This window comes from Triturus cristatus, chromosome 3_2 (assembly GCF_964204655.1).
Source record: "Triturus cristatus chromosome 3_2, aTriCri1.1, whole genome shotgun sequence".
Lineage (NCBI taxonomy): Eukaryota > Metazoa > Chordata > Amphibia > Caudata > Salamandridae > Triturus > Triturus cristatus.
In genome coordinates, this window is record NC_140584.1 from 888,222,786 (window position 1) to 888,243,111 (window position 20,326).

General features: G+C 43.9%; 1 protein-coding gene across 5 annotated transcripts in view; it reads left to right on the forward strand.

The window, feature by feature from the left end:
- The window catches only part of LOC146858393 (transient receptor potential cation channel subfamily V member 1-like), a 194,082-nt gene that overhangs the window by 75,334 nt on the left and 98,422 nt on the right, over positions 1-20,326 (forward strand). For all 5 annotated transcript variants that reach the window (XM_085649311.1, XM_085649312.1, XM_085649309.1 and 2 more), the window contains exon 2: positions 1,080-1,370. In XM_085649311.1, the coding sequence (XP_085505437.1) occupies positions 1,147-1,370 (224 nt within the window). In that variant the 5' untranslated portion in view covers positions 1,080-1,146. The remainder of the gene's footprint in view (positions 1-1,079; positions 1,371-20,326) is intronic.

The window sequence follows — 20,326 nt, forward strand, 5'->3', positions numbered from 1 at the left end:
ACACATCATCCTCCATTAAAACAATATTGTGGCAATATCACAATTATTGGTTGTGGTAATGTAATTATCAAATTGTGAACATGGAGTGCATGGCGAACTTTCCCTTCATCTTCTTGTGCATTCACCACTCCACTTTGAATAGAGAGGGATTCAAGCAGGCTGAAGAACCAATGGTCCCGCAGCCTGGGGCTGTGGGATTTTCAGAAATACTTTTATCTGTTTTATGATTATAAGCGAAGCCGAAGAGTTATGTAATGGTGTTAGGATTTGTATGGCGCGCTAATCACCCGGGAGGATATTCAGGCCCCCAAGAAGATGTGAGCTGGATTGTCTGAGAGAAGCCTACTGGAAGAGCCAGAATTGGAACATTTTATGCTAACAATTTAAACGTCCAGGAGGCAGAGTTACTAACACTTTGTACCTGGCTTGTATCACAAAAGTTACCTAAACGGGCACAAAAGGTTTATTTGTGATTTTCTTTCCGGCACAAAACTTTACTTGCACTAGAAAGTAGCTCTAAAGTAATGCAAAGTAGTGCTAACTGCTGTGTGTTCCTTTGCGTTGAGTAGGTGTCCCCATGCAACCATGCAAGGCTTTATGATGCATGCCCTGCCTGTTCACATGTGTAGATAGGGCCTTGCCCCACAACATAAAGCCTCTTTGAGGTTGGCATTAAAAAGGAGAAATGTTTAATCTCTTCAAACTTTTCTGAATTTGCATGTGTGCAGCACTGAACAGCACACATCCAAAGTGGGAAAGATTTCTAAGTTTGTCTCAGCATAGTATTTTGTAGTTCAATCGTACCCTTCCAGTGCAAAAACGATGCTAGCTGTGTACACACACACACACACGCACACACTCTCTCTCTCTCTCTCTCTCTCTCCCTCTCTCTCTCTCTCTCTCTCTTTAAGTCCTAGTTTATCTTTCAGACTGTATTTTTTATAATTGCCCTTATTTGTTTATACATTCCAGTGCTACAAAGTAATTGTTTGATGACAAAGTGCTTTATAAAACATCAAAATAAAAGACTAAACATGTCCACCTTGAGGCTCCAACTACTCTTTCTTTGACCCCTCCAGGTCGCGTCAAACGTGGTGGATCTGAGGCCACCTTCTTCCAAGGTCTGAGTGAAACTCTGCAGCAAAGATGAGCCACGCGTCAGACTCTGACTCCGATTCTGATGTGTCGACACATTCGCCCCCAAAAACCAACGGCTTCAGCCTGGAAGCCCACGACAAGGACAGCGGGCCCAACAAGCAGCACAAGAGAAAGGAGGGGGGTGCAGACAAAGGCAGGGTGCCCATCGACTCCAAGTTCCAAAAGGAGAGCGACAAATTTGCCCCGGACATTGGCTTCAACTTGGACTTTTTGTGAGTAAGAGAGACGGTGGACTTCAGACACTATGTCAGTTTGTATTATTATGCCCATGTGATACAGCTTGTTTTTAAGTTCATGCTCATGCATGCGTGAACCTTGGGTCCCCTAAAGTGAGGTCACTCTTCCTTTGCCCCTGAAGACATCACGGGGTTGATCCATTCCTTGCTGTTATACCCCCAGCACCCTACTATTTACTGCTGAGGGGCTGTGAGAAGAGCAATAAAGGGCCGTTTTACTATTATTTCATGCAATTTTGCATGAAAGCGAGAGCAGAAATGCTCCATATTTGCACTGATATGGAGCATTTTTGCTCTCTCCTTGGGCTGGCTCTCTGGGCCTCGTGTATGAGGCCCCTTGCACCATCAGAACATCATTTTTTGTGACGGTCTGTGGCGCAGGAGCCTGCACCTGACCAATTGCTTTGAAAAGCCACGAGGCAGCACTAAGCCACTTTTTTGGCTTAATGCTGCCTCGTAAATATTGTCCCCTTTAACACAGTTTTCTGCGTTACAGGGTAGTGCAATGAGTGTTGCTGGGGGCGTTCCCAGCAACAACCATGGCATTTTGACCCTGCCCCAGATTTACGAGAAATCCTAAATCTGAAGCAGCGCCAAAAACGTACGAGGCACATCGAGGAGAAATATCTTTATTTCGCCTCGTTTTTCCTTTTTCTATGTGTGCTGCATTTTGCAGAACACAGAGAAAAAGGAAAATGCCTCTTGTGATGGTTTTTGTGCAGGAAGGCTCCTCTCGTTCTCTTCTCGTGTATGAAGAAATGGTTAAAGTGGTTCAACTGATTCTATTATAAAATTAAATTGTATCTAAAAGTAAAGCAAAAATTAGAGCACAGAGTAAAAACATCTCAGAGACAGCTGTGAGGCATAAATGCAGCACAATGTTAATGTACACGAATGTCCCTAAAACTGTGCAGACATATCTCCAAAACAATTATCAATGCTGGATGTGCTGTACAGCCTTAGACTGCTGCAGAGATTAAACATAATGCCCTTTCATACGTAGAAGGTTCTGAGATAACGTAGTTGAGTGAGTTAACAGTGGTGACTGACGAGTGCACTGTCAATCACCTGAACAATACCAGATGCAAATATGGCGCTTGGTGTCTATATGCAGCGTGAGCATCCCAACAAGACACTGTCGGACTATGACACAGACAGGCGTGTACAGTGGGCACTCACAAGCTGCCAGGCAGGCCCAAATACCCTGCCTACACTCCAGGTGATGCAACTGAAGAAACCTTAACCCTAGATGCTCTTCAGGACTGATTTGGAAAGCAGGAGACATTGATCTCTGGAGAAGCAAATGTGTCATAGGTGAGAACCATCTCGGAATAGTAAACAGCAAACATAGGTTCTCTCCTCAGTCCTCGTCACCAATAGTAAGCAAGCATACAGGCAAAAGTATGCTCAAAAATACATGTTTATCGCAACCCACAGGCCACGGCAGGTAAGCCACCATCCTGGCAACAGTTCCCTCCTGGGTTGATGCATGGCTAGTACATTCACAAAAACCTCATTCCTCGGCCCACCTAAGAAAGGTACTGTGCCCGCAGAGCAGGAAAACAGAAGGATGATAACATTGTATAGAATGTGATATTAATAAAGTGGAAGGAGAGCGTTTTTTCAAGAAGGATCTACTTCTTTGTCCAGAAATCATATCTAGGATTTAGGTTTAGCATTATAATTTTTATACTGTGTTCTATTTGCCCAGAAAGTACATCAGAGGCTGAGTCCCAAGTTTACTACAATAGACAACTGTATTTTCCAGTTAAATCGAAGAAGGTGCCTAGCTTCATATACACAAATATGAAAAAATGCTTCCGGGGCATCTTTCTCTCTGAGCGCAAATATCAGATAGAGATGTAAAGTTTGATTTGTGGTTTTGGATTAACAGGACGTTTGGCATAGATCGCCTTGTGCATTAGTATTACATTTTTCAATCTCACTGTGGCCTGTACCCGAGCCCCTGGACCAAGGCTATTGTTTTTCCTATTTGCTTGGATTTCACACTGGTCTACTCAGTCCTTGGGTCTCCATGGTCCAAATTCTTTCTTCCTTGAACTCATCCTCGTCCTCACAGAAACTTGTCCCTGCCATGGACATTGATTTGTCAAAACGTCAGGTGTAGTGGAAAGGACATAGTTGATCTCTTGTTTGGTGCTGAGGTGGTAAGGAAACTGCAGGGAGTAGAAACTACAGACACCACACAGTGATCTCTGAAACCTATTTACATTTGCGCCTGCTGCTGCCTGTCATGAGGGGTAGTGTGGGCACAGAAGGAGGATAACAAAGAAGAAGCCGGGAGTAGCAGCCGGGGTATCCCTGGTTGACATCCGCGACCCTGACAAGCAATAGCTATGATACATCCTGAGAAGCGGGAGTTGGAGTTGTTTCCTAAAAGTCACTCTTGTGCCTGTTTGTATGCCACCACCTAAGCTGTGATAGAAAAGGCGGGAGAATGAACCAACCTCACCACTGATGCTGTTGTAATGGGCTCTTTTCATGTATGTTTCTTTGTGTCTGACTCCAGAAGTTTCTTTCTGTGAATAAGTTTGAGTTGTTTTCGCCGAGTGCCCCCCCCCCCCCCCCGCTTGATCCTACCGACTCCCCCTCGCTATGGTATGATGCTTGTGGATGTGTGCAGGGGCCCAGGTCTGAGAGGGTGGGATGGAGAGTGAGTATTCATTGAAAGCTGATGCCAGTTTGGCAGTCGTGGACTGAAGTCAAGCATGCAGGGACACGAAACGTTTTCGAGTAATGTGGCATGCTGTACGAAACAATAGAAATATATAAAAATTCAAAATATTTGAAGAAACCAACAAAATCCAGTTTGCGAGATGCTTCACCAGGAGCAAATGCAATGTTAAAAGACGAGACCTATGGTGGAGTGACTGCATTACAGAAAGAGTGACAACAAAGGAAACACTGACCCAGTTCGAGTTTCTAAGCAGCAGGCGTCAGGGCAGAAACATGGGGCGAGGGTGGGTGTGACATAGCAGGAATAAAGCAAGCAGCTGAGGCCGCAGGCCACTGGACAGCTGAGCTCGCATGTGCTCGGCCTATTTTAGGAGGGGCGAGGAGGGCGAGGGTGCCTGGAAATGCTCTAGGAATCTCATGTGACTGTCTCTGACAAGACAATAACACCACACAACTGCTGCGGGCCTGGTGGTAGGATCACTTCTACGTCTGTCATCATGTGCTTCATTCCTTCTTTTATACCAACTGGGAAACTGAAACTATAATTACACTTATATACTCCTTGAACCGGGATCTGCCGCTTGTAGACATGGGCGCAACTTTTTGCATATTCAAGTTTTTAAGAGTCTAAAATAATGTAAGACTCTACCCAAGTCATAGATCAGTTCCATACTTCCAAAAGTCATAAACCATATTTTCGTAGTTTGACTAGCTACATAGTATAGCTATATCCTTTTTTTAAAGTTACACAGTAGATTTACATAGTATTGTTCCTTATTGCAAATACATAGGTAATATAGTTGCATAGTTCTTGTAGTTGAAAAGTATTACATTGTTCGTATACCGTAACTACACACCAGTTTAGGTACATAGTTATAGTTACATATATCATATATTTACATAGTAGCTATAGTTAAATAGTATGTTTCGTGTTGTACAGTTATTAGAGGTATATAGCTTGTACTTTCACATAGTAATGCAGTTTATATTATAGCTACAAATTATAGTTGCTGCTTTAATATGTCTAGGATAAGGCACCACAACTGAATAATATTTTTCAGTTCCAACATCTTTATTATTTTTAAGAAAAGGAGTACAAATAGTTAAAATCCTATATAAAGAAATACAGCTTAATATTGTGAACAATAAATAGATGATCAATACATAATTACAAATATAATAAATGTAATAAATAAGGAATCCGCAACAAGTTAGTATCTGAATAATCGGAAAGACATTTTGATGAAGCTAGCCGTAGTGCTTAAATAAATAAAGTATCATAATAGAAAAAAGGGAGAAAAAAGAAAGATAGAAGAGAATAGAAAAGAAGAAGAAGAGGAAAAAGAGAAAAGAAAGGGGAGAATAGACAGGAGAAGGAGACAACTGCTTCGTTGAAAAAGATAAGTTAAGAGGAAGACACAAAAGGATACTGTGCCACTAAGCCTTGCGAAGCCAAATCCATATATTTAACCAGAGACCTCCAAACAACACTAGAAATGGAAGGCGTAAAGTGCTTCTCCTGAACGAAAGTATGAGCTCCTCGAAGATATGATACCCATGCCCACCAAGTATGATAAGATATTAAATTAAAGGATTTCCACTCTGTTAAAATAACTTTAACCGCAATTGATATAAGCAAGTCTAACAATTGCTTATCCGTAGAGTCGAGGGGTAACGGGATTGGTGCAGCCCATGGTCCAAATAGGATTAAAGGTAATGAGAGCTCAAAATTAATACCAAAGATTAATAATACATGTTTGTGGACCAGCTCCCAAAAAGGTTGTAATAACGAGCATTCAAAGAACATATGTGAATGGGTGCCAGCAACTAGTTTGCAACTCCACAACTGAACATGATTATGATATAGCAAGTCACCAAGAAGTTCTGGGACCGAAGGCACAAGGTCGCAAGCTTAGTTCTTTTAAAAGGTCATGGAATTCTGATGTGACTTGCAATATCCTTCTACATGTCCAGTTGTAGAAATATTATTTCATACAATAAGTGTATGTTTGCAACTATCTATTTTTCTTTCAAGTTGTCACGTGTTAGACAGACGTAGTTTAACTAGCCCTGTCTTTACATTTGATAAGGAAGGACTGCAAGCCCCACAATGCAATGGCAAATGGAAGCACGGGCTGGATGCACTGCTCATGCTTTAGCTGGGATACATTGAAAGTAGGGTAGGGGCACGCATTCTTCACTCAACTGAAGACTTACCCCTTTCTTTTGCATGGGCTTATTGCATCTGTGACAGGCGTAACAGAGCTGTTGGGTGGGTGGGAGAACTAATACTCATATTTCAAATTATTTTAGCAAATAGGAAACCACAAATGAAGCACTTTTTGCAATTCTGAAGTCTGATGGAAACAAAGATTTTAATAGGATCGAACCAAATCAAGACACTTTCCTTGGTGATGTGCAAATGATAAATATTCACTGGAACCTGATTTCCGCACACATTTCTTTTTATGCTGTATATTTTCACCGATAAAACTGTATGACTATGGAATTTAGTGCCCATTTCAACAGAAAATGTAGTGTCTGTAAATTACAATGTGCTACCTTACAGATGCTACAAAATGCACCTCCAGATACATACCACACACACCCATACCACTCTCCTGCTGAATGGTCAGGGCCCATTTGCTACACTTGTGTTTTGTAAGACACTGGGATCTTTCCCAGTCCCTGTGGCTTCAGTGATATAACATTAATGGCAGCACCCACTCTAAAAATGGTTCCAGCACCACTATGGTGGGTGGGCGGGTGGATGAGCATCAGTGGACTCGTTGGGTAGGTAGGGTGTGTGAGCTTGACAGTCCACAGTTTCTGCTATGGGGCAGCGGGAGGCAGGCCCAGCAGACAACTAGGTGCTGGCCAACGCCCTATGGTGAATGTATTACTGCTGTCGCTGCTGACAGGACTCCTCCTTCCCACGTGTGAGGCCAGGTATGGGAAAAAGTGGAGCCCTTAAATTATAGCGATGGATGGATGGAGAATTCAGTGCTGTGAGGTCACTGCTCTCATGTAACACGTTTTTACAAGTGGCAAATTGTGTTATTTTCATATTACAGTTGCATTCGAAAGACAGAATGTGCCAGTAATCAGAAAATATTGTACAAAGGAGTATCACTCTCACACACTCGTGATAATCACATAGATGTTTTAAAGTTACATAGTTAGAATTAGCATACTCACACAGTATGGCCCCACAGCTGTATTTGTTTTAGCATTGACACATTTATACAAAGAAATGCATAGCACCTCATCTGAAAAATGTATACATTCACAAATTACACACTAATATTTGTGTAGATTTATTTCCATGAGTTTGCCAGGAATCTATTCAAGTTATAGATTTCAAGACGTACCTCCATTCTTGTATAATGGTTCAGTGCATGCCTCGTTGCGTGAATGAGGAATTCTTGCTCTGCAGGGGATTTCAGTCTGGGGCGGGGGAGAAAACAGTGGAAACGGCGGAATTGCCGTGGATTGAAAAAAGGATGTTGCTCATCTGGAGTCTCCAAATACCCACAAAGTTATGGTGTTGCTTGAGTTTACAACTTTCCACTTCTCAGAGAATACCTCTGCCCAGTACTGGATTCCTAGCTGTGCACCATCCACCACATTGCGGTGAAGAGTTCTAGTTTAGAGCATAAATGTCAGCAGATCTTAATTTTATGAACCAGGATTTGTCATTTGTGTGTGCAGATAACACCTTTTCACACTGAAATAATTTTTAGGTGCGCAAAAAATGATTTATGGCTTGACCTCTTCAACAATACATAGTCTTGGTGCAGTTGAGAGAATGGTCCATAAAGTACACTTTCTTCTACTCTCTGTTATCTGTGCAATTTGTTTCTGGTCTCGAGTTAGAGGACAGACAAAGATCTATCCAGCCAAGCTTGTTCCATCTACGGAAGGGAAATACTACTTTCTGCCCCCAGATATCATGATCAAAGCAATAACGTTCCAGAATCCCTTTCTATTTATAACACACCCTGCAAGGGCCAGTTTTGTGCCCCATTAGGAACTCATCCCTGTTTTAAGAATCAATGCAGATTTGGCCAGGGGATTTACTGGTTCTCGCAAGGTTTTCCTGTAAACATCATAGCCATATATGGACATTTTTACAGAGAAAATCACCAAATCTTGTTGATTCATTATAGCAAAACATCAGATCTAAGTTTATCTTTTTCGGGGCAAAACATATGGAAAACATATTTTTCTATATAAATCTACCGTGCTTAGAAGTTTCCCCCAAAGAATTTTAGTTTCTTGGGTCCGATTCTGCATAGGAGTGTTTCAGGGACGAGGAATCAGAATTGTGCAACTGGCGCATGGCAGGGTTCAGCATTTAATACTTTAGGGTTTAAAGTATTTAAGAGGGATGTGTGTGTGTGTCATTCTGGGGTGTCAGATGATGCCGGGCTGTAGCAACAACAATTATATGGAAACTTCAAAGTCTGGAGAAACAAATGTGTCATCTGGCAGTGCGGGTAGTGGTTCAAGCTTGAGGTAACTGGAGGTGGTGTCTGGAGGTAGGGGAGCGGCTCTGACTCACAGGAGTGGTCTGAGCGGCTGGTGAGCTGCTTCAGCCCTGGGATGGTAATTCCATAGATACTGGAGCAATGCATGCTGGTAGAGATGGGACAGTCTCTGTCACGTGCCAGGCGCTTCTTTTGTTGTCATTGCTGTTAGTTGGCGTTTAGTTTAGCGTTTATCTTAATCTGCCATTAGTATGGTATCCTTCTTTTTAGATAATTCGTGGATGACTTTGGACACCGTCCTGAGGTTTCCATTACAGACCTGAGGTTGGGTCGATTTATGAGTATGAGCTGTCTGTACGGTATAGAAATTCTCCTCGGATAGTTCTCCAGCAGTGTACAGATTAAATATAACGGGAAACATATTTCCAATAGCTTCCCTTTTAGTTACAGTAGCCCACATTTGTGTTCCCAATGGCTCACTAAGGAGCTCTAATATTCAACATATAAGTTCAAATAATTCACAGAAAAGATAGTTGTCCGCAGATGAATTTTAGTGGCGCACAGATGAGTTTCTATTGGGAACCTGGGAGTTCTAGCCAGGAATGTATTTATTCTCTTATCACTAGGTGCGTTCCAAAGGCCTTCTTGTCTATTCTAATGGTTGACATACTATCTACTTATGCAATATATGTTCACATGTGAGAATACACATGCCTACAACTGAAGTAAAGAAGCTAAAAAGCAAAATATCTGGATTCCAGTATACCATGGATCATCAGTCCTAATGGTTCACCCATGAAAGCCAGTGCCCTCAGATAATTTCCAGCGCCTCTCCCAATGAGTCACCAATGTCTCCTCAGATGAATTCCTATGGCTAAGAAATGAGTTTCAAAGTCCAATACCAGTGGCGGCTCATGATCTTTGCAAGTGGTGAGGCATAATAAGTGCCTGGAGTTCACCTCATTTGTTCAAATATTTGCCTTGAGAGCTCCCCATAAGTTAAGAATTACCTTGATTGTGCCAATGCTAGCATTTTGTTATTGGCCCCCTTATGCCAAGAAATGTATACAATATTTCAGTACCAGAATTTTGCCATTGATGTTGCATGGGCGGTCGGGATATCAAAAATTACCTTTAGTATTTCAGAGACAGCATTTTATCATGGTGTGCTTCTTCCAACCTTCCCCTCAATATGCAATGGCTGTCATCTCTAAAGCAAAGGATTACCTCCTGTATGCCAGCACCAGCGTTTTGTCATACGTGTCACCTTATGCCAAGTATTACTTCCAGTATTTCAGAGTCTTCATTTTGCGTTGGGTATCCTTCCTTATGCCAAGAATTAACTTCAATGCCCCAGCTCCATCATTTTGCCATTGGTACCCCCATGCCAAGATTTCACCCCAGTATGAACGCAAGCACCGGCATTTTTCCAAAGATGCCCTTCGTTATCCCAAGAACTATCTACAATATGCTAGCGGCTGAGCGACACCATGTTACCTTGTGTGCTGCCATAAGCCCAGAAAGATATTTAGTGTTCCATGGCCAGAGGCACAATCACAGACCCACTCACTCCTACTCACTTATATTCTCTCTCTCTCACTCATACCCAATCCCTCTTACATTCACTCTCTCTCCCACTTACTTTATCTCACACTTTCTCACTTACTCGTTGTCACTCATATTCACTTCCCCTCACTGTTAAACACAAACATACTCATACTCAATGATTCTCACTCTCACTTACAAACACACTTACACACTCATGATTTCACACTCACTGACTCTGGGCCCTAGTGAAACTGCACCTACGGTATTAGTAATAGATAGAAACTTGTCTCATTTCTAAATCCTCTAACAATTTCCAATCACTCACTCCTTCTAATGCACTCACACTCCTTCACTCACTCCCTGGTACTCTCTCAAACTCAGATTCTCATTGAGACTCTCAAACACACACACTCTCTCAGTCTCATTCACTTTCAATCACTCACAAGCACACTCGCAAGCACATACACTCACATGCACAGGGAAACAACATTCTGTTTTCTTACTTTGCTTCCTTAGCTGGCAACTTGGAGACTCCATGGCAGCAGAGCAGGAATATGTGCTGGAAATTAGAAGTAAGTGATCCCAAAGGGGATGATGGACGGAGCGTTTGAGCAAATCAAACACTCACTCCCAGTCATCTGATCTGGGTTTAATCCTTCATCATTCTTTAGCTCACTCCACCACCCCAGTTCAGACATGGCCATATGCAAATCAGTCTGACCCTGTGCCTCATGGGAACAGTCCAGCCCGAACTGCCAAGCCATGTCTTCCCTGGACCGGAAACAAGCATCCTAGGACCGGTTTCGGGTTCATAACCCTCATCAGCCAGGCTATCTTGAATCCAGTGGCAAAGTGAGCCAGGGACCCACGTCTGGGCATACCCTGCCAATTTAGGGCGAACAAAGTGATACCAAAGGGGATGATTGACGGAGTGTTGGAGCAAATCAAACATTCACCCCCAGTCAACTGGGGACATTAGAACCAGCAAGCTATGATTCCCAAGTTGGACTCAGACAGAGCAGCAAGGCGAGATTTTAAAAGAAGACCCACCCCAAACCCTGTGACAGCTGGGACAGTGATGGGGATCCTTTCCCTGCTGCACTGTGCGGCTTCTTATTACGCTCAGAGATGTACTGATGTGCGCCCTCACTGCCACATTTTAGCAGATATACTGTGTTGCTTGAGGCACGTGCAGCCCGTCTGCGCCCGTCCGCGCTGAGGACGTGCTGCAGGGCGGGCTGGACTCGGCTGACCCTTCTTTACCATCCTACGAGATGCCTAGGCGCTACTCTCCGGCTGAACTCATGGCCCTTAGACCCCCAGTGCAACGATGCTTCCATCGTCTTTCACCTGATGAGTGCGCATACTTCCAGCGATGTGTGTCATGTAAGGTTTGCCTTTGTTACGCTGCTTCAAGCCCCATTAGATCTCACTCATGCACGGGAAGTTTATCTGCATTGTCACATAAAATTGGCTTTTTAATTAACGCGCGATCGTTGATTAAGCACAATATTGCCTTCCATGACTTTGTTGAAGAAAGACAGCCAGACTGGGTCTTTATTACGGAGACCTGGTCTTCGGATACCTTCGGTCACGATCTTCTTTTGGCCATCCCTGATGGCTATCTTCTTCATAGACAGGATAGATTTTTGCGCAGAGGCGGAGGAATTGCTGTTCTCATTAAATCCTCGCTCTCTTGCTCTATTAAACCCCTGTCTCTTCCTGGAGATAGTTTTGAGGCACTTTATTTCTGCATTCTGTGTGCACCATCCGTTTCTTTCACTGGAATACTTATATACAGACCACCTGGCCCTAGGGCGAGTTTTCCTTCAGACCTTCTCAGAATCCTGGAACCCTATTTCGGAAAACCCTCCCTTTCCATCTTGGGTGACTTTAATTTTCATCTCGATGATGTCAACTCAAAGGATACTTTAACACTAACCGAGTCACTCGAAGCTTGTGACCTTGTTCAGCTGGTTAGCAGCCCTACACATAAGGCTGGTCATATCCTTGATGGGGTTTTCTCGAGCGATTCCAGGTTATCTACGGGCTCACCTTTGCCGCTAGTCTGGACGGACCACCTTGCAATACCTCTTGATTTTGCCCTCCCCACCCAGATCTTAATTAATCATAATGACACATCATTCACCCTTAGGAGAAACTACAGAAATATCACTGATGACACTATTGTCCCCTATATCCGATTCTCTGAATCTTTCTCTTCGAAGACTGCGAATGATGCAGCACAGGAACTTATGTATTCTATTTCTAGTGCGGTGGAGGAGCTTGCCCCCGCCTCCCTGCGATATGCAGCCCGTCAGAAACCTACTGCTCCTTGGTTTTCCGACCATCTTAGACTCTTAAGGCAGGGTTGTAGAAGTAGCGAGAGAAGATGGAGGAAGTCCTGGGATCCGGAAGATCGAGTAGCTCACAAATCCGCTTTGCGGAACTATAAACAGAGAGTCATACTGGAGAAGCAAGAGTATTTTTCTAACCTCACAGGTTCCCTAACGTCATCTAGGGAGCTTTTTAAAATTGCCGATTCCCTATGCTCTCTTCAACTTCCTGATCCTGTAGTGAGCTCCCAGGATCTATGTGATAACATCTCGGACTTCTTCCACAATAAAATCCTGGACATTCATCTGTCTCTTGAAGCCCAAAGTCAGTCCTTGGATAAGGATACTTCTGTTGCCATAGCCAAGTTAGATGCGCTGGGTAAAGAGCCTCTCAAATTATTGAGGGAATTTCCTCTACTATCTCTTGAAGGATTGAGTCTCCTACTTGATAAGATCAAATCCTCCTCTCCTATGGATCCTATACCCTTAAAAACTTTGAAGGAGTGTAAAAACAGTATTTTGCCATCTATGCTGGAAGTCATGAATAAGTCCATTGTTCAGGGCTCTTTTCCAGTAGTGTGGAAGAAGGCTATTGTAAAGCCTCTTCTCAAAAAACCTTCTTTGGACCCTGGTGTCCTTAAAAATTTTAGACCCATCTCTCTGCTTCCGGCTCCTGCAAAGATATTGGAGGCACACCTCAACTTTCATCTTTCCACCTTTCTTGAGACCAGTGAGTATCTTGATAATACACAGCACGGATTCAGAAAGCATCACAGCACTGAATCCGCACTCACGGTAGTAGTCGATAACATCCGACGCAAGGTGGATAGTGGCCAAACTACAATACTGGTCCTCCTAGACCTCACAGCCGCATTCGATACCCTGTCTCCCGCCATCTTAACTTCTCGGCTTAGTGAGGCAGGGGTTATCGGACCGGCTTTGAATCTTCTCGACTCTTTTCTCCTTGATAGAGAACAACGAGTAAAGCTTGGAAGTTTCCTCTCCCCTGCCAAGTCATTGCAATGCGGGGTGCCACAGGGGTCGGCTCTGAGTCCGACCCTGTTTAACATCTATGTGGCCCCCCTTGCCAGACTATTAAGATCGCAGGGGATGGAGGTGGTGTCCTACGCTGATGACACCCAAATTATGGTGTCATTGGCCCATTCCTCTGTCCAGACATCCGCCATTGGCTTTAGGTCATGCATGCAGCATGTTGCAGATTGGATGGTCATCAACTCCCTAAAGTTAAATGGCGACAAGACAGAGGTTTTGGTCTTTGGGAAAGATCTAGACGTCTGGTCGAGTGAGTGGTGGCCTACTACTCTTGGCATCTGCCCCACCCCCTCCTTATCCGCCAGAAATCTTGGCGTGGTTTTTGACACCTCACTTTCCATGACGCTCCAAATAAACAGGACCGTGGCCACATGTTGGGGTGTTATTAGAACCCTAAATAGGATTCGTAGCTATCTTTCTTTGCAGGCGCGGAAGCAGGTTGTAGTGGCTCTCGTAGGCTCCAGGCTTGATTACTGCAACTCCTTATATGCTGAATCCAACAAATGCTTGATCCATAGATTGCAAATTGTGCAGAATGCTGCTGCACGTTTTGTTCTTGCCCTCCCTCTGGCATCTTCAGCTACAGTTGCTAGAAGAGATCTTCACTGGCTTCCTGTCCAACATAGAATCTCTTTTAAGATTCTATGTCTCACTTACAGGGCTCTTGTGGCTGACATCGAAAATGCACTTGGCTCTTTGCTTACTCGCTACTGCCCTTCCAGAACCCTTCGGTCCGCTGGATTATTTCAACTGGTAGTTCCACGCACTAGATTAGCCAGATGGGGAGCGAGAGCTTTCTCTGTGGTTGCCCCTAAACTTTGGAACTCTCTTCCAATTGAGGTTAAGACTCTCCCTTCTTTGGATTTGTTTAAAAAGGCCCTTAAAACCTGGTATTTTACCAAAGCGTATGAATAAAAGTTCGCTGTTTCCGATTGACAAGCTGGATTATTTGTGTTTGACTTAGGCGCCTTGACGCCCATTGGGCAAAGTTTTGCGCATGATAAGATTTAATTCATTCATTCATTCATTCATGTCTGTAAAATAAAATGGATTGTGCATGTTTGAGGGGATTACAGTTGAACTACGCCCCTCACATGCCCAATCCAGGCATCCACCTACAGAGTGCTGTACTTTTAAACAACACTCTTTAAACCCCCTCATCACCCCTCCTCTTCCTGTCACCAGATGCCTGGAGATGAGGCCGAGGGGGCTGACTTGCTCACCAGCAGTGTTCATAAAACTTCAAGAAACTCGTGTTTTCATGAACACTGCACAGTTAACTCATTAGCAGCAGAGGCATGGGGGCAGTAACTGATGCCTCACAGAGGAAAGGACTGGGGCCCCTGATAAAGAGTCACCCCTGTTTTAAACTTCATTCCCAATAGATTAATACTAATAATACATTTCATTGGTACACAGAAGAGTGCTAGTTTCTCTCAGATGAGCTATAATTGTCTGCACATTATTTCTGAGAGCCCATAGATGAATCCCTGTGGTTCACAATAGTGTTTGAGTGGTTCACAGGCAGACAGTCTTTCATGAATCTCAGAGCATTTCCAGTCACCCAAAGATCAGTTCCAGTGATCCATGGATCAGTAAACTTTCACGAGGGATGAGTTTTAGCCGTCCAGCCATGACCTTCAAAATGGCTCAGATAAGCACCGATGGCCCTTGTATGAAGGACATTGTACCACCTAATGCCTGCCATGCTGAGCGAAGAGGAAGGTTACAAGTGCTTTGTTCTGCCCTTCAAAGTACAAAATTGGCACATCAGTACCAAGACATCCAGGATGAATTCACCTTGTAACTAGTTAGATAGGTGCTTGTTATTATTTGCCTAGCCATAAGCCTTTACTTGCCTAGTTTCTATGTACACGTGGAGATCTCCATCAATGTGGGTTTGCATTTTATGTTGTGAATTTAGGAGGGAAAAGGGAGAGTGACTGGAAAATGGGGGAAACTCACTCTCTCACAGGGTGGTTCATCAGACAGGCCCTGCAAATATTCAAGATAAGATCAAAAAGTACAAACTCTTCAGAACCTTACGATCAAATCTGATGTGCATGCCCAGGATTCTCAGGTCAAGAGCTGGTGGCCACTCCTTCTCTTTCCTAGCCCCCAAGCTGTGCAATTCTCTTCCCGAACACCTACGGAGTATCTCTCCAGAGTCCTCCTCTTAGGCTCTCTTGAAGAGACACCTCTTCAAAGAGATATGACTCTGGTTCGCTGTTCTTCCCTTAGGCCCCACTGTCCTGGTAAGGATTTTCAGTCTTGCTTTTCTTTTACTTCAACTGAGTGCCGGGGCACTCTAGATAGAGCAGCTGTTGAACTTTATAAAACCATTTAATTCATTCATTCATTTACTACTAAATGGGAGGCGTTTAGGGAGAAGTAAGAAGGGGTATAGGGGAAGGTAAAAATCACTCTAGGGAGGGACATACTACTGCAAACACCCAGACAAAAAGAAAAAGACCATTGCTATTAACAAACTACACTTCTAAAATTACTACTGCACAAAAGGTAAAAAAAACAATAGAAATTTTACCCCAGCCCAGCCTTGGAGTAAATCATACACAACACATGGCCACTCACAGCTAATGCAACTCCCTTCCATAGAAAATAACGGAGGCAGAGACTTGGAACCCGATTTAGAGTTTGGCAGATGGCGTAAAGGCAGTCAGTTTGGTGAACGGCTTTACATCTGCCTTTATTCTGACCGCCAAATTTGGCAGTTGCTAAGCAAGCTTTCAATTCCTCTGGAAAATCAACTATGGTGGCAGCTCTTCTGAAGGCATAGGATCACTGTCCACTAGACAGAGATCTGTAAATACGGCTGGCGGAAGATTATTACCTCTGGGCCGCCTGCCAAACTCTAAATCATGCCTTAATAGTATAACAGACTTTCAATCAAGGTGGTGGTTTTTAAAAGAGAGAATTTCCCTTCAAGTTTACTGACAGATAACGGGTCAAGACTTTTCTTGAAGGCCATGGAAGAATTTTTTGAGGAGAAGAGGTATTTCACACAAGAATTGTGCATTGTATCATCTCATGGGATTGGTCTTGTAGGAAAGTTAAACAAGACATTGAAGTAGGTCATCAAGTTGGCCAAGTGGCAGGAGGGAATTGGAAACTGAGGGCAGCATTTAGGTAGACAGGTCATGCTAGGATTAGACGAGCACCCTTTGAATTATTGAGAGGAGGAGAGCTAACACAGTCCTCTTGCAAGTGTGGGCGAAGTGGCATGAAGGAAACGTATTTGTGGACCGGAAAACATGAGCTGTGGAAGATGTCCCATGGGGAACAAGGTATGATATTTGTAAAACAGTAAGTGAACACAGAGTGAAAGTAAATGACTTGGTTGTCGTGAAATTACCAAGTAACATAAGTGGCTTGAAATGTTTTTAATCCTTGAAGGTAGTTAAATGGTTCAAAACTGCTGTCAAAATGGGATTTATGTCATTACATCGCATACTAATACCACGCATGCCATTACAACGCGGGTATTACTACGCAATGTCAATGACAACGACATGCCATTACAACGCAAATTTTTACCACGAGTATGCCTTTACTACGCATGCCATTACAACGCAAAGGCATGCGTGGTAAAGCTATACTCTTGGTGAAAGTTTGCAAGGTAAGTGACTACCCTACCCCTACACAACCCTCCCCCGCTCCCCAGTCCTCTCCCTACAATAACACTACACTACCCTGCACGACCCCACGACACTACACTAAAACACTACACTACACACTACAACACTACCCTAAACCCTAATGTGCTACAATACTCAAACTCTACAACACTACCCTAAACCCTAAAACACTACACTTCTAAAACTCTACAACAGTATCCTAAACCCTAAAATACTACAACACTACCCTAAACCCTAAAACACTACACTACACAAACACTACTACACTACCCTAAACCCTAAAACACTACACTACTCAAACACTACTACACTACCCTAAACCCTAAAACACTACACTACCCTAACCCCTAAAACCCTACACTACAACACTACCCTAAACCCTAAAACACTACACTACACAAACACTACTACAATACCCTAAACCCTAAAACACTACACTACACAAACTCTACAACACTACCCTAAACCCTAAATCACTACACTACACAAACACTACTACACTTCCCTAAACCATAAAACACTACACTACCCTAACCCCTAAAATACTACACTACTCAAACACTACAACACTACCCTAAACCCTAAAACACTACACTACATAAACACTACTACACTACCCTAAACCCTAATACAATACACTAAACCAACACTACAAAACTACACTACACTACACTACAAAAAAACACACTAAAACGTTATTAAAAAAACCACACAACACAAACATTACAACACCACTTTTACACTACCCTAAACCCTACAAAAGTAACCCCCACTCCAAGCACAAACCCCCTTACCTCTCTCCTCTCCAGCATCGCTGTCTCTGCTCCCGGTTCCTGCTTCCTCCTTCCTGCACGTTGTTGTGAGGAAACAGCCTCAATTTCCTCACAACGACTTGGATAGCTGCCGCTGCCGCCATTACACATTACATCGCATGCGTTGTAAAAAGCACATGCGATGTAATGGTATGCGTGGTTTTTACCACGCGTTGTAACATCGCATGCGTTGTAACGCATGCAATGTAATGGCAACGCGTGGTAAAAACCGCGTTGGAATGGCTGTTCCCCGTCAAAATGGACGGTAGGGCTGTCTTTGTCACTGAACACACCAGCCCCTACTTGCAATGCTTTAGTAAACCTTAGAAGTCAACCAATAAAAAAACTCAACAAAGCCACCCCATTTTTTCAAAGCGGATTACAAATGGCAGTAGCGGATGCTACCTGATGGGGGTGGTAGGGCAGGGAGGGTGGGGAGGAGGTGAGCGAAATGAAAAGGATTTTGAAAAAAAACACTTACCTGAGTACGGCCAGTCGGCGCCTCTCCTCCGTTCTCATCGTCTTCTTCCTGGAGTCTGCAGCAGGAAGCACCTGAGCTCCCAGGCCCCCCAAAGCCAATCACAACTCTGCAATGCAGGATTGTGATTGGTCTGAGCACTGTGGTTCAGCGCTCAGCTAGGTACTCAGAGCCTGTGCATGTTCTCCACGAACATGCTAAGTGTGCATGACTGTTTTGCTGGCCCAAGACGGCCGGCCAAACTGTCATGCGCACTTAGAGAGGGTCACCACTCCTTTCCCCTGCAGTGCTCTGGCATCATGGAGCCCAGCCCCGCCCCACCCCACCCGTAAGAAACAACTGAGCCACGGCAGTCGGAAAAATAAAATGATGATAACATTGCATTATTATCATTTTATTTTTCCTTTTTTCACTGCTCGGAGAGCAGTGGGGCGACGCACTCCCGCCTTAGTAGAGGAGATGCCCTACACGTTCCTGTGCCATCAATGAAGGAGATAGAGACTGTAGCATGGCCATGGCGCTACGGGCCCTGATGCAAACAAGGAAAATGGACCCTCCTATGAAGCAACCAAAGTAGGCGTGACCTATTGGGAACAGCGTTCCTATGCCTTTATTCGACTTTGTCAAAACATAAACAGTTCTTATATATTTTTCTTATAAAAAAAAAACAACCGTTCTTGCATCATTCATCAGTTCATTGACTTGTCTGAGGCTGAGCAGTGAGGGGCATCCGTCAGTTTATTTCCAGTCCATCTACACCTTTCTCTCATGCTTCTGCCCATTTCGCACCCTCATTCAGCCACGGCCCATGCAGGTAAGAGTGGTGGGGCGGTGGGGCGGGGGGGGATTTCTACAGTTGACGACAGGGGCAAAGTAATTATTTATTTAATTTCCCCTTGTGGTTGTCTGTCAAATCCCTCCCCCCCTAACCCGGTCTCACCCCCCCACCACTCTTACCTGCACGGGCCGTGGCTGCCCTCATTGCATGTCCTTCTACCCACTTCCCTTTTAACTCAGAATATAAATGTTCCATGTTTCCAGAGTGCTGCTGTTGTATCACGGCTATCTCAGAGTGCCTAGCTGGAGGATGAGACTGCATTGCTCATGCTCTGCATTTTTTGATGATGCATTTTAGTACCCATCACTTGCTTTATCTTTCTGCTTGCCATGCGCATGGCGAGATGTGTTCACATCAGCGCACCAACCAAACAAGATGTTGGGTACATTGTGTAAAAGGCAAAAAGATGAAAGATGTAAAATGAACAAAATTTGGAATTGTATGGAGTGAAGGGCAACTGAAGATTGAAAAGGGGAACGTCTTTCCTCTGCTACTTCCCTCTCTTGTCAGGCTGCCTAACTACCTAAAAGAAATGTGAACCTGTTCAAAAAGGATGTTAGAAAACTTGGGGGGATATGTACAATGAAGTATGGAGCGTGTCGTTAGCCTCCTGGGCTTAACGACACGCTCTGCCACTTCGGAAACGCAAGGCTGCACCATATTTACAAGAATGAGGTGCAGCCGTCCGTTTCCGCCTGCGATGGCGCTAACTTTAACAACTTAGCGCCAACGTAGGCATGCAAGGGTGTCTGTGTGCAGGGGAGGATTGGTTTTGTGTAGGAAGGTGTCCCTTTCTACACATAAACAATCCTAAAATGCCATTTTGTAACTTTTATGCGTGCTGCTTCACGCAGCACACATGAAAGTCACAAAATGGCATGGTTTTAAAAGGTTTGTTTATGTACAGGAAGGGACACCTTCCTATACATAAACAAACCATGGCATTTTGGTATTTCCATGTGTGCTGCACAAGGCAGTACACATGGAAAAAGCAAAAACTAGAAGAAATAATGCATTTCTCCTT